The sequence below is a fragment of the Notamacropus eugenii genome, chromosome 4 (genome assembly GCF_028372415.1).
Source record: "Notamacropus eugenii isolate mMacEug1 chromosome 4, mMacEug1.pri_v2, whole genome shotgun sequence".
In the NCBI taxonomy this organism is placed as follows: domain Eukaryota; kingdom Metazoa; phylum Chordata; class Mammalia; order Diprotodontia; family Macropodidae; genus Notamacropus; species Notamacropus eugenii.
Genome location: NC_092875.1, coordinates 218,557,318 through 218,570,197, shown reverse-complemented (window position 1 = coordinate 218,570,197; position 12,880 = coordinate 218,557,318). Strand labels below are relative to the sequence as shown.

The 12,880-nt window shown below is 34.4% G+C and overlaps 1 protein-coding gene across 12 annotated transcripts in view; it reads left to right on the top strand.

The window, feature by feature from the left end:
* Window positions 1-12,880, top strand: part of CCDC102B (coiled-coil domain containing 102B) — an 845,733-nt gene that overhangs the window by 208,424 nt on the left and 624,429 nt on the right. For 11 of the 12 annotated variants that reach the window (XR_011966005.1, XM_072604137.1, XM_072604128.1 and 8 more), the window contains one exon: window positions 6,598-6,714. The exons of the other annotated variant lie outside the window; for it this stretch is intronic. Coding sequence is in view for 10 of the 11 variants with exons in the window: in XM_072604137.1 (XP_072460238.1) it covers window positions 6,598-6,714 (117 nt within the window). In the remaining variant the exon portion in view is untranslated. The remainder of the gene's footprint in view (window positions 1-6,597; window positions 6,715-12,880) is intronic. 12 annotated transcript variants of the gene reach the window in all.

Here is a 12,880-nt window from a genome sequence, read left to right as displayed (position 1 = left end):
TGGTTTCCTTCCTTATCTCTTTTGATTAGATCTATTTCTGCTTTTGCTTTTTCTGAGATTAGGATTGATATTCCTGCTATTTTTACATCAGCTGAAGCACAATATATTCTGGTCCATTCTTTTAGCTTTACCCTGTGTGTGTTTCAAATGTGTTTCTTGTAAATAATATATTGTTGGAGAATGGTTTTAACCCATTCTGCTATCTGTCTCTGTTTTAAGGGAGAGTTCATCTCATTCACATTCACAGTTATGATTACTATCTGTGTCTTTCCCTCCATCCTCTTTCCCCCCATATATGTTTTCAGTTCTCCCTTCTACCATCCCCTCCCCAATAGGGTTTTAATTTTTGACCATCACCTCCCTCAGTCTTCTCTCCCTTCTTTCAGCACTGTTCCTTTTACTCCCCCTTTCCCTTACTGCTTCTTCCCTTGCTTTTAGTGTCCCCTCCCTTTTCTTTCCCCTTTCCCCTCCTACTGCCTATAGAGCTAGTTAGATTTCATATTTAACTGAGTTTATTGTTCCCTCCTTGAACCAAATCAGATAAGAGTAAATCTCAAACAATGCTGATCTCCCTCCGCTCTTTCCCTCTACTGTGATATGTTTTTGTGCCTCTTCCTGTGATGTAATTTCCTTTTTTCTGACTCCTTTTCACATCTCCCATTGCGATCCTTTTGCACCCTTAAATCCCATTTTTATCATCACATCATTTAGTTTATACCCACTTCCTCTATCTATGTATATCCCTTTCAAATATCATAATAAATATACAATTTTCAAGATTAATAAGTACCATCTTTCCTTATAAGTATGTAAATTGTTTGACCATATTGAATAACAACTTTTTTTCTTTGTTTATCTTTTATGCCTCTCTTAGGACTTGTGTCTGAAGACTCAATTTTCTATTGAGCTCTGGCCTTTTCATCAGAAATGTCTGGAAATCTCTTGTTTGATTGAATGTACATCTCCTTGCCTGCAATATCATGCTCAATTTTGCTGGGCATTTTATCCTTGTTTATAGTTCCAGCTCCTTTGTCTTATGGAATATTATATTCCAATTCCTCTGAACTTTTAAATGTAGAAGCTGCAAGGTCCTATGTGATCCTGACTGTAGCTCCTCAATATTTGAATTGTTTCTTTCTGGCTGCCTACAATATTTTCTTCTTCATTCGATAGTTCTGGAGTTTGGCAACAATATTCCTTGGTGTTTGAAGTTTGGGATCCCTCTCAGGAGGTTAATGGTGTATTCTTTTGGCAACTATTTTGCCCTCTGGATCTATGACCTCTGGGCAGTTTTCCTTGATGAGTTCTTGGAAGATATTTTCCAGGTTCTTTTTTTCATCATGGCTTTCTGGCAGACCAATAATTCTTAGATGTTTCTCTCCTAGATCTATTTTACAGGTCAGTTGTTTTCCCAGTGAGATATTTTATATTTTCTTCTTTTTTCATTCTTTAAATTCTGTTTGAGTGATTGATGTCTCATAGAATCATTAGCTTCTAATTGTCCAATCCTAATTTTAATACATTGTTTTCTTCAGTTAACTTTTGCATCTCCTTTTCCATCTGCTCCTCTTTAAAGGAGTTATTTTCTCCAGTTAGGCTTTGTACTTCTTTTTCCATTTGTCCAATTTTCCCATGATTTCTTTTTCCGTGTTTTAAAAATCATTGGCCAGTTTTTCTTCTACTTCTCTAATTTGGCTTTCAAAATACTTCTTCAGCTCTTCTAAGGATTCTGTTTGGGTTTGAAATTGTTCATATGCCCTTCTGAAGTTTCTGATGGGAGTACAGTCTCAATGCTGACCTCTTTGGTATTTGTGGTTAGGTTCTTGACCCCATAGAAAGATTCTATGGTCTTTTCTTTTCTGGTTTGCTTCTTGCTCATGATGATTACTCTTTTCTTGTCTTTTAAAGTGAGTCTCTGCTTCTGGGACACAGGGGGCTCTGTTCCACACTTCTTATCCTTAGAACTTGAGGCTTTGTGTATTGTGACCTCTGGTTCTTGTAGCTAGATGCTAAAATGCTGTAGCTTACCTGGTGCTGAGCTGGCTGGTGTACCACAGCAGAGGCCAGGTGAAGTCTTTCTGAGTTTCCCCAGAGTTATTGGGGAGCTAGCTGTGTTAAGTGTGGAGAAGGGGTGGTCTAGCTGGAGGAGGTCTAGTCTCCTGAGCTAGAGCATAGGCAAGCTCAGCAGTTGGTGAACCCCTTCTGTGCTAATATCTTCCAGATTTCCCGAACTGTGCTAAGGCATGCCTGGGGTCCTGGTGTTGGCGATTATGGGCTCCATCTCCCTGGAGCTCAGGATCTCCTCCCAGTTTGCTGAAGTGGAGCTGTCTGGGACAGCTTTTGTCCTGCACTGATCCCCTTCAGTCACAGCAAGAGAGAACTCCCCCTGCTTTATGATTTTCCTAGCTTCAGAGGCTAAGAAACTGTTTACTGCTTTTGCCGATCCTACTGTTCCAGAATTTTTTCCTGGGGAAATATTTTCTGGGTTTTTCAAGGTCAATAATGGTAGGGGGATAGCATTTATCAATCAATCACTCCACCATCTTGGCTCCCAGAAGTTCAAGTAGGTGACTTACAGACATTTAATCTGTGGGCTGATAGTCTCAGGAGCTGCTGCTGAAGTTACCTGGGGTTCTGTTCTTTTCTCTTGCTCACTTCCACTGGACTCCTGTACTGGGTTAATATGTTTGAGAATCTGCAGTGCTGCTGCTGTTGTTTCAGACAACCTGGAGCTTCCTGATTGGTTTTGCTATGGTGAGTTCTGTGCTGCTACAACCTGTGCACTCTACCAGCCCCGTGCAACAGATCATTCCCATTGACCTTCTACTTTGTTTTGAGTTGGAAATCTACCACACTCTGTCTCCTATTATATTCTGCCACTCTAACATTTGTTCAGATTCTCTTTATAGAGGTATCTGAGGGAGTTTGTCTTAGAGGTTAGGTGTGTACTTGCTCTCACTTCACCACCTTGGCTCTCCCTTCCTGGCAATGTCTTAAAATAGGACAAAAATGAGGTTTGACATATTGATTAACTCTTTCTTTCACTTGAACACTTAGAGGCCACTGTAAGTTTATTAAGTGACCTAATTTCTGTATTATTGTGTCTGGGGAATAGGGAGGCCTGAGAAGAAAAGATGATAGAACTCCAGTTGGAACAGTCAGAACACACACATACAACATTTATCTATTAATTTCACCATCTTATATGGGTGCGGTCATAGAGCCCCAAAACAATGGTAATTGTCACATCAAAAATCAATAATCACAGATTACTATAGCAGATATAATAAAAAATGAAAAAAACTTGAAATATTGTGAAAATTAATGATAATAAGTTGTGACACAGAGAAAAGATATATGCTGTTGAAAAAATGGCACCAATATGTTAGCTCTATACAAGGTTGATCCAAACTTTCAATCTGTGAAAAAAAGGAAAAAAAAGACAATATCTGTGAGGTGTTTTAAGTGAAGTACAGTAAAACAGGGTATGCCTCTAATCAATGTAGACTTTAAGTATGGCTATTATTTCTTTCTTTCTGATTTTTTTCAATCTATTTTGTCAGTAAATATACTTCAAAAAAATTGGCAATCATATGTAAGTGGATAGTAACGATTAGCTAATAAAAACAACTGGGAAAGAAAGAGATATGTCACTAATTGAATAGAAAAAAATATCTATTGAATAGGGCTACACATCCCTGATATCTCTGTAAAAGAAAGAACTACATTAATTAAAGAGAAAATATCCAAAGTATATTTATAGATTTTAAAATTTAGAGATTGTTTTCTATGTTTTATCTCCTTATGGGCAAGGTTATTACTATAGTTATTCTATAGATGAGAAAGTTATGCTCAAATAAATTTTCATTTGTCCATGATCACAAAGACAGTAAGTTTCAGAGTCAGATTTCAAAAGCAGGTCTTCATGCATGAAAATTCAGCACTCCATAATGCCCTTCAAATATCACAGATTTCAGATTATTGATTATAATGTATTGTAATATTTGATATTATTAGTTCACTGACATCTTTTTCCTAAAATTTAACTTATAAGTTTTTGTTTTGCTGAACCCATACCCCTAGCACCATGTTGCCACATACTCAATTTGTCTTTTCCATGGTTTTAAGTGGCATATCAAAATATAGCATTTAGAAATTTTTCATAAAAGTGATATTGATGTGTTGCTGTGGAGGAATAACTTTCCCTGGAAAAATGATATGTGGAATGGTCATTGAAAAACAGCTACACATTTTGCTTATTAATGGAAGTAGTACATATATATATATATAGTACATTATATAGTATATAAAAAATATATATATATATATATATTCCCCTTTCTTTTATTCACATGTATCAGGCTTGTTGCCTCTATGCAACAGAAATCTATACATGAAAATCCCAGGGGGATGGATCTCCATTTGTGAATTTCAAAAGACAAGCTATAATTTTCCATCTCAATCTTTGGCTTTTCTCTTTGAGTCAACTGCATTAGTACCAGTGATGGCAATATATGTGTATGTATACACACACACACACACACACTCACACACACACACACATATATAAATATATAAAATAAAACAAATAAATTAAGGCAAGTTTTTAGTATGGTTATTGTTTCTATTAATTTTAACAATATAGATTGCTACACAAACATGACACCATCTTTATAAAATGTATTTTTAAGTTATAATTTTGTTTAGAACTTTTTTGAGGCCTCCTTTAGCAACTTGTTTACTCATTTTTCATGATTTTCTTCCTTCACTCCCATTTCACTTCCCATTTTTTCATCCACATTTATTTTGATTTTTGACCTCTTCCATGACCTAAGATCAATTCATATTTTTTTTGGAGGCTTTGGATATATGAGCTTTGACTTTGTTGTCTTCTTATGATTGTATGTTTTGATCTTCCTTGTCACCAAAGTAAGATTCTATGGTTTGATTTTTTCTGCTGTTTGCTCTTTTTCCCAGCCAACTACTTGACTTTTTAGCTCTTTGCTAAGCTAAGACTCTGCTTCCTGAGTGAAGAATGCACTGTTGCAAGCTTCAAGGTTTTTTCATAGCTGTTTTCAGAACTATTTCTAGGGACCTGTAAATTTTTTCTTCTTCCAAGACTGTATGATCAAAGGAGAAGTGTTTACTCCTCTCCTGGTTTTGCTCTGGTCTTTGAGTTGAACCCATGTTTAAAATAAAATCCTAGAGTTAATCAGAAGCCACAGGAGTTTATGGAATGGTGAAATGACATGGTCAGTCTTATGTTTTAGGAATTTCATTTAGATAGCTATTGGAAGCATGTGTTTGATGTAGAGCAAGTCTGACAGTGCTTCTATGTAATCATTCATTCTGGAGTCACATTTTATAATTTTAGCCTCAGGTAACATCAATATTTTACTGTCATCTCATACTGCTGACTCATATTGGGTTTAAGGCCCCTAGAACTTTGAGATCCCCTCCCCCCAAAGAAACTGCTTTGTAATCACATTTTTCTATTTTCCCTGGAAGTCCTTTCACTTTATATTTATATCTTCAATGCTTTGTACAATGACATGTACAGAGTAGACACATTTAGAAAGACTTTATGAATTATATTGGATCTCTTATTTTTATAGTAGATTTTCTTAGCATTAACTCAATTTCCAAAAATTTCTATACACGTCATTTTGAATTTTTGTTCTATTATTCAGTGCATTAGATATTTCACCAAACTTCACATCACCCTAAAAATTGTGGGTAATTAAGTGTAACTTAATATAACTTATTAAAAAACAATAGAACCCTGTGCCTTAACCAAATGTTTGTCTCTAATCTGACATGAAACTATTAGCAGCTTGGCTTTATTCAGGCAACAAGGTTTAATTATCTACTTAATGATATCATATTTCCTCCCAGTCTACCTTTTCCTATTTTGCCCATTAGGATATGATTTGATCTTCTGGCAAGAATCCTGATGGAATCTAGTAGTACTGTATCAATGGCATTCTCCTTATCTAAGATCAACCTCATAACCTTGTTAACAAAGGAAATAGCATGAGTTTGGCTTGCCTTGTTTTAAAAATAAGCCCATATTGGCTATTGGTATTTTTCTTTTGAAGGACTTACAAAATTTTTATTCATATTTCTTATTAGACCTATGAAGTTACTATTAGAAGATACTCAAAGAAGATAATTCCCTACAACACCCCCCCCCCCACACACACACAATGCAGATTGGTAAATATCCTGCATTTTATAGTCCTAAAATGTTTCCTGGCTCATTAAGAAGTTAGAGATTTATTCTGTAGTCATAAATTAGTATGTGTCAGTGATGGGAGCTGAAATCAGGTTTTTCTTTCTATGTACTATGCTCTGCTGCCTCTAATAAACTTACTATTCATAAGCCTAGCATAACAACGTATCTTTGTGTAGAATTACTTAATTAACATTATAGAACATTATTAGGTATATTCATTGATTAGTAATAGCTAATAATATTAAAAAGAAAAGGAATACAAAAACCTAAACTACTCCTGAAGACACTAAAAAATTTGTTAAAATAATGTCTTAGGAATGTTCTTTGCATTTTATGATTATCAATTTGTGACTATTTTGTAGCTTAACATATTTCATGATGTACATGAAAATGAAATGGAGAAAGTTTCAGAAGACAGAAAGGATGAGGTCAACTGCCAAACCAGCAAGGACAGATTGATCTGGGAGCTGAGAGAAGAGGTATGTTTTTTGTTTACACATTTTTGCATCACTACTTTTTGTTAACATACATAATATACTATTATATGCATGTTGGATAAATCTGCTTAAATAGTTAATATTATCCATAGCATAAACTAATGTAATGTGTTGATTTTAATGCATAGGCAGATCATTCATTTTAAAGAAAGGATTTTGTCAAAAATTTATAGACATGAGGTTAATTGGCATGAAGTTGCTATTTGATGTAGAAACAATGCAGTATAAAGATATAACATTTGACTACCACAAGATTTCTAAGTCCAATGCATGTCTTCCCTTGAGTAGAACCTCATTAAACATTCAATCTGTTATGCAGTTTGATATGTCAGACTATTGTCATATCCAATGACATAAATCAAATATTGCTTGAAGCTTCTGGTAGACTTAATGGTATTCTTGGCAAGGCATGCTAGTAGAGAGAGACAAGCAGAGTAGATTTATTTTTGTCATATCTAATTTGTGACTAGGGTACTTGTCTAATGAAATAGTAGAAACAGTTTGTTTATTTGCCATTCCAAAAGAAACAGCAGAATTGTCACAAATTGTAAACTCCTTGTTTTTATCCTGATTTGATAAGAAGCAAAGATAATTATTACAAAAGACTAAGTCATTTATACTTTCAAAAGTCAAGACCTTTATGTTTACATGTTGCCTAAATGAAGATTGTGGAAATCAGAAATTCTTTTACTGGATATTAAGTACTCCAGGAAGCAAAAAGTTTTGTAGTAAACTATGTGAGAGGAGGAGGTGAAAGTATAAATATTTTGTCTGCATCTTTACAACATTATTAAAGCAAATGTGGAAAAGTGGAGCCAAGATAGTGGAGAAAAGACTGGGACATGCCTGAATTCTCCCAAATAACTTTAAATAATGCCTCAAAATGAATTCTGGAGTGGCAGAACCCAGAAAAGGATGGGGTGAAATAGTTTTCCAGCCCAAGACAAATTACAAGGACTGTAAGGAAGACCTCTCTAACTCTGGAAAAGGGAGAACACAGCTCAGTGCAGGCAGTGTCCATGTAAGCCAGCCTCTATCCTCTAGAAACTAGCACAGATTGGTAACTGAGGTCCTGTAGCTCTGGAGCATTAGACCAAAAGCACATGGGTCCAACCCTAAGGCCACTTTCTCCTGGTACAGAAGGTGAGTGGCCAAGCCCAAAGACCTCATTACATCAGGTCACCAAGCAGATCCCTGACCCTTGGTGCAAGAAGCTTGGGAGAGTGGTCCCTATATTCCAGAAGCAGACCTAAATTTAAAAAGTCATAATAGACTGGAAAATAAGCAAACAACAAACCTGACCAAAGAAAGAAACTATAGCAATAGGGAAGATCAAACACTAACTCAGAAGAGGACAACGTCAAAATGTCTACATGAAGAGCCTCAAAGAGATATGTGATTTGGTCTCAGGTAAAATAAAAACTTCTGAAAGTTCTCAAAAAGGATGTAAAAAGTCAAATAAGAGAAGTAGAAGAAAAATTTGGAAAATAAATGAGATTTATGTAAGAGAATCATAAAAAAGTCATCAAGACATAAATGAAACAAAATGATGAAAAAAATAGAAGAAAATTGAAATATCTCAGTGGAAAATCAACTGACTTATAAAATAGATCCTGGAGAGAGAAATTTAAAAATTACTGGACTAGATTAAAGCCATAATTAATAAAAGAAGTTGCACATCATGTTTCAAAAAACTATCAAGGAAAACTTTTTTTTTTTTGATATCCTACATCTGGAGGGTAAAAGTTAAATAATCCACTGATTACTTCCTGAAAGGGATCCCAAAATGAAAGCTCACAGGAATATAATAGTCAAATTTCCAGTCAAGGAGAAAATACTGCAAGCAGCCACAGGGAAACATTTTATATGTTGTGGAGCCATAGTTAGGATTACACAGGATTTAGCAGTTTCTACATTAAAGAACTGGAGGATTTAGAAAATGATATTCAGAAAAGTAAAGGAATTTAGATTACAACCAAGGGTTTCCTATCCAGCAAAAACCAAGGATAACCCTTTCAGGAGGAGAAAGTCTGTTCAATGAAATAGAGTACTTTCAAGCATTCTGTAAAAAACGGACCAGAACTAAAAAGGAAATTTTATTTTCACAAGCAAGATTTAAGAGAAGTGTAAAAAGATAAACAGGAAAGAGAAAACATATGGCATTCAATTAAGTTAATCTGTTTACATTCTAAAATGAGATGGTTAAGAGCTTTATCAATATTATGGCAGTTAGGAGTACACATAGGCAGAGTGAACGTATAAATTTACTTAGATAAGTTGATACAAAAAAATTAAAGGGTGAGGAGGATTGCATTCAAAGAAGAGGAAAGGGAGAGGTAGAATGGGTTAAGTTTTCTCACATAAAGAGATGTAAAAGACATCTATTATAATGCATTAAAAGACTGAGGGTATGTGTGAGCATACCGTAACCCTTTCATCTCAGTTGGGTATAGAAATCTATCACACTCTGTATGGAAGTAGGAAGGGCAAGAGGATAAAAGAAGGAGGAAGACTGATAGAATGGAGGGAAGATTGGGGAAGAAGGTGGTCAGAAGGAAAACACTGATGAGAAGGGATAGGGTGAAAGGAGAGGAGAGGAAGTGTGTGTGTGTGTGTGTGTGTGTGTGTGTGTGTGTGTGTGTGTGTGTATGTGCATGTGTGCATGAGAGAGAGAGAGAGAGAGAGAGAAAGAGAGAGAGAGAGAGAGAGAGAGAGAGAGAGAGAGAGAGAGAGAGAGAGAGAGAGAGAGGAATAAATAGGGGAAAAAAGGATGAAGGGAAATAGAGTTAGTAATAATATCTATGAATGTGAATGGGATGAACATACATAAAAAAGAAGATATTAATGTATTAATAAAGTACATTAAAAATCAGAATCTTACAATATGTTGTTTACAGGAAACACCTTTGAAGCAGAGAGACAAAGACAGAGTAAAAGTAAAAGATTCTGGAGCAGAATCTATGATGCTTCAGCTAAAGTAAAAAAAGAAGTAGAGGTAGCAATCATGATCTCAGACAAAGCAAGAATAAAATAGATTTAATTAAAAGTGATAAGAAAAGAAACTACTTCTTGTAAAAAATACCATGGACAATGAAGTAATATCAATACTGACCATATGCACCAAATGGTATAGCATCCAAATTTTAAAAGAAGTGAGGAAATACACAATAAAACTACTCCTGGGGGACATAAAAATATCCTTTCAATGCTAGATAAATCAAACCACAAAACAAATAAGAAAGAAGTTAAGAGGTCAATAGAATTTTAGAAAAGTTAGATATGATAGACCTCTGGAGAAAATTGAATGGGGATGCAGAATAATACACCTTTTCCTCAGTGGTACATGGCACCTATGCAAAAAGTAACCATTCATTAGTGCATAAAAACCTCATAATCCAAAGCAGAAAGGCAGAAATATCAAATACATAATTTTTAGGTCATGATGCAATAAAAATTACACTCAATAAAGGGACATGGGAAGATAGACTAAAAATTAATTGGCAACTAAATAATCTAATCATAAAAAAATGAGTAGGTCAAAGAAGAAATCATAGAAACAAATTATAATTTCATTAAGAAAAGTCAATGAGACAAGAATTTATGGGATTCAGCCAAAGTGGTATTTGGGGAAAATTTTATCTCTTTAAATGCTTACATAAGTCAAATAAAGAGCACATCAATGAATTGGGCCTGCAAGTGAAAAAAACAAACAAACTAGAAAAAGAACAAATGGAAAAGCTTTAATTAAATACCAAATTGGAAATCCTGAAAATGAAAGAAGAGAGCAATGAAAATTAAAGTAAGAAAAGGACTGAACTAATAAATTAACTAAGAGGTGATTTCATAAGACACAAAAGTCATGGATAAACCTCTGCTTAACTTGATTAAGAAAAACAAAAACCAAGATAGCAGTATCAAAATGAAAACAATGATTTCAAAACCAATGAAGAGGAAGTTATAGTAATAACTAGGAGATATTTTGTTTGACAACAAATCTGAAATTGATGACTGTTTTCAAAAGTATAAGTTACTAATACTAAAAGAAGAGGAAATGGAATACTTAAAGGAAAAAAAAAAGAACTTAGACCAAGGAAATTGAATCAACCATCAATGAACTCCTTAAGAAAAAATCCCCAAGGTCAAATGGATTCACAAGTGAATTCCATCAAACATTTAAGGGATAGTTAATTTCTTTGTTTTCAACCTTAAATTTTTATTTACTTTTCTTTTTAAATAGCATTATATTTTTCCAATTACATGAAAAGATGATTTTCAACATTAATACTTTTCTAAAAAGACTTTTGAGTTTAAATTTTTTTTCCCCTCACTTCCTTCACTCTTCAATCCACAAGGGATCAAGCTATCTATACAGGCTATACATATGCAATAATGTAAGACACATTTCCACATTAGTCATGTTATGAAAGAAAAGAAAAAAAGCGCATACATGAATACTAAAAATACTATGCTTTGATCTGCATTCAAAATCCACCAGTTCTTTCTCTGGATGTGTACATCATTTTCCATTATGAGTCTTTTGGAATTGCCTTTGATCATTATGTTGCTAAGAAGAGCTAAGTCAATCATAGTTGATCATTGTACAGTGTTATTTTTACTGTGTACAATGTTCTCCTGGTTCTTCTCATTTCACTCCGCATCAGTTCACATAAATCTTTCCAGGTTTTTCTGAAATCAGGCTGCTCATCGTTTATTATAGAACAATAGTATTCCATTACATTTTGACAAAATGCAAGACCCATTCTTATTAGAAACACAAGAGACCAGAGGGATAAATGGAGCTTACCTTAAAATAATAAGTGTTATTATTCTAAAACCATCAGTAAACATTATCTAGAATGTGAATAAGTTAAAAGATTTCCCAGCAAGAACAGGGATTAAGCAAAGATGCCCACTAGGCAATGAAGAAATAAAACTATGCCTCTTTGCAGATGATATGAAGCTATACTTAAAGGATCATAAAGAATAAACTAAAAAGCTACTTGAAATAATTAAAACTTTAGCACAGTTGCTGGACACATACACACACAAAACAAAACAAAAAAACACTTAAATCATCAACATTTTTATATAAAACCAACAAAGCCAAACAGCAAGAGATAGAAAAAGAAATTTCATTTAAAATAAATGTAGACAATATAAAGTACTGAGGAGTCTACCTTCTAAGATCAATTCAGGAACTGTGCGAATACAGTTACAAAACACTTTTCTCAGAAATAAAGTCGGGTCTAAATAACTGGAAAATATAAGTTGCTAATGGATAGGTAGAGCCAATATAATAAACATAAGAATTCTATTTTATTCATCAACTATCACCAAACTTTCATAATTATTTTATAGATCTAGAAAAATAATAACAAAATTAATCTTGAAGAACAAAAGATCAAGAATGTCAAGGGAATTAATGAAAAAATGGAAAAGAAGGTGATTTAGCAGTGTGTAAGTTGTCCTTTATTTTCTAAGAGGACCATGACATCAGGGAAATGATGACATGACCACATGACTTGCAATTGACTTTGATTTGAATGAGGTAGGGCTATGAAAAATTTCCAGCCTCATTTACTTCTCCAGAGCTATCTGGGTCCAATGGCCAGATATCAATCAGGATGACTAGAGATGGCCCAGGATTCAATGGGAGACCTTGACCCTTTCAAGCTAAGTTCTTTTCATTTTCTCACTTTTAGTGGGGCAATGACCCTTCGGTGAATAGGCCTCTTTAAGAAGTGAGTCAAGGAATGGCCCCTTTAATAATAATTTAAAAATAGTGGGAGGGGAAGACCTTCAGGGTTGTTGGCCAAAAGAGAAAAAGTTACTCTCTGAGCCAGGAGGGCCCATAAAATAACCATTAAGTGGTACTTGGGCAGGGACCAATTCATGAGATCCAGAGTGAATTGCATTTATGACTTATTCTTTGAGAAAGAAATCTAGCCAGTAAACCACAAGTTAATTAGCTTAGTAGTACCAAATCTCAAACTCTATTATACAGTGATAATTATCAAAACAATCTGGTACTGGCTGAAAAACAGAGTGGTTGATCAGTGGAATAGATTAGGTACACAATACATGGTAGTAAATGACCACAGTAATCTACTATTTAAGAAACCTAAAGACCCCAGATTTTGAGATAGGA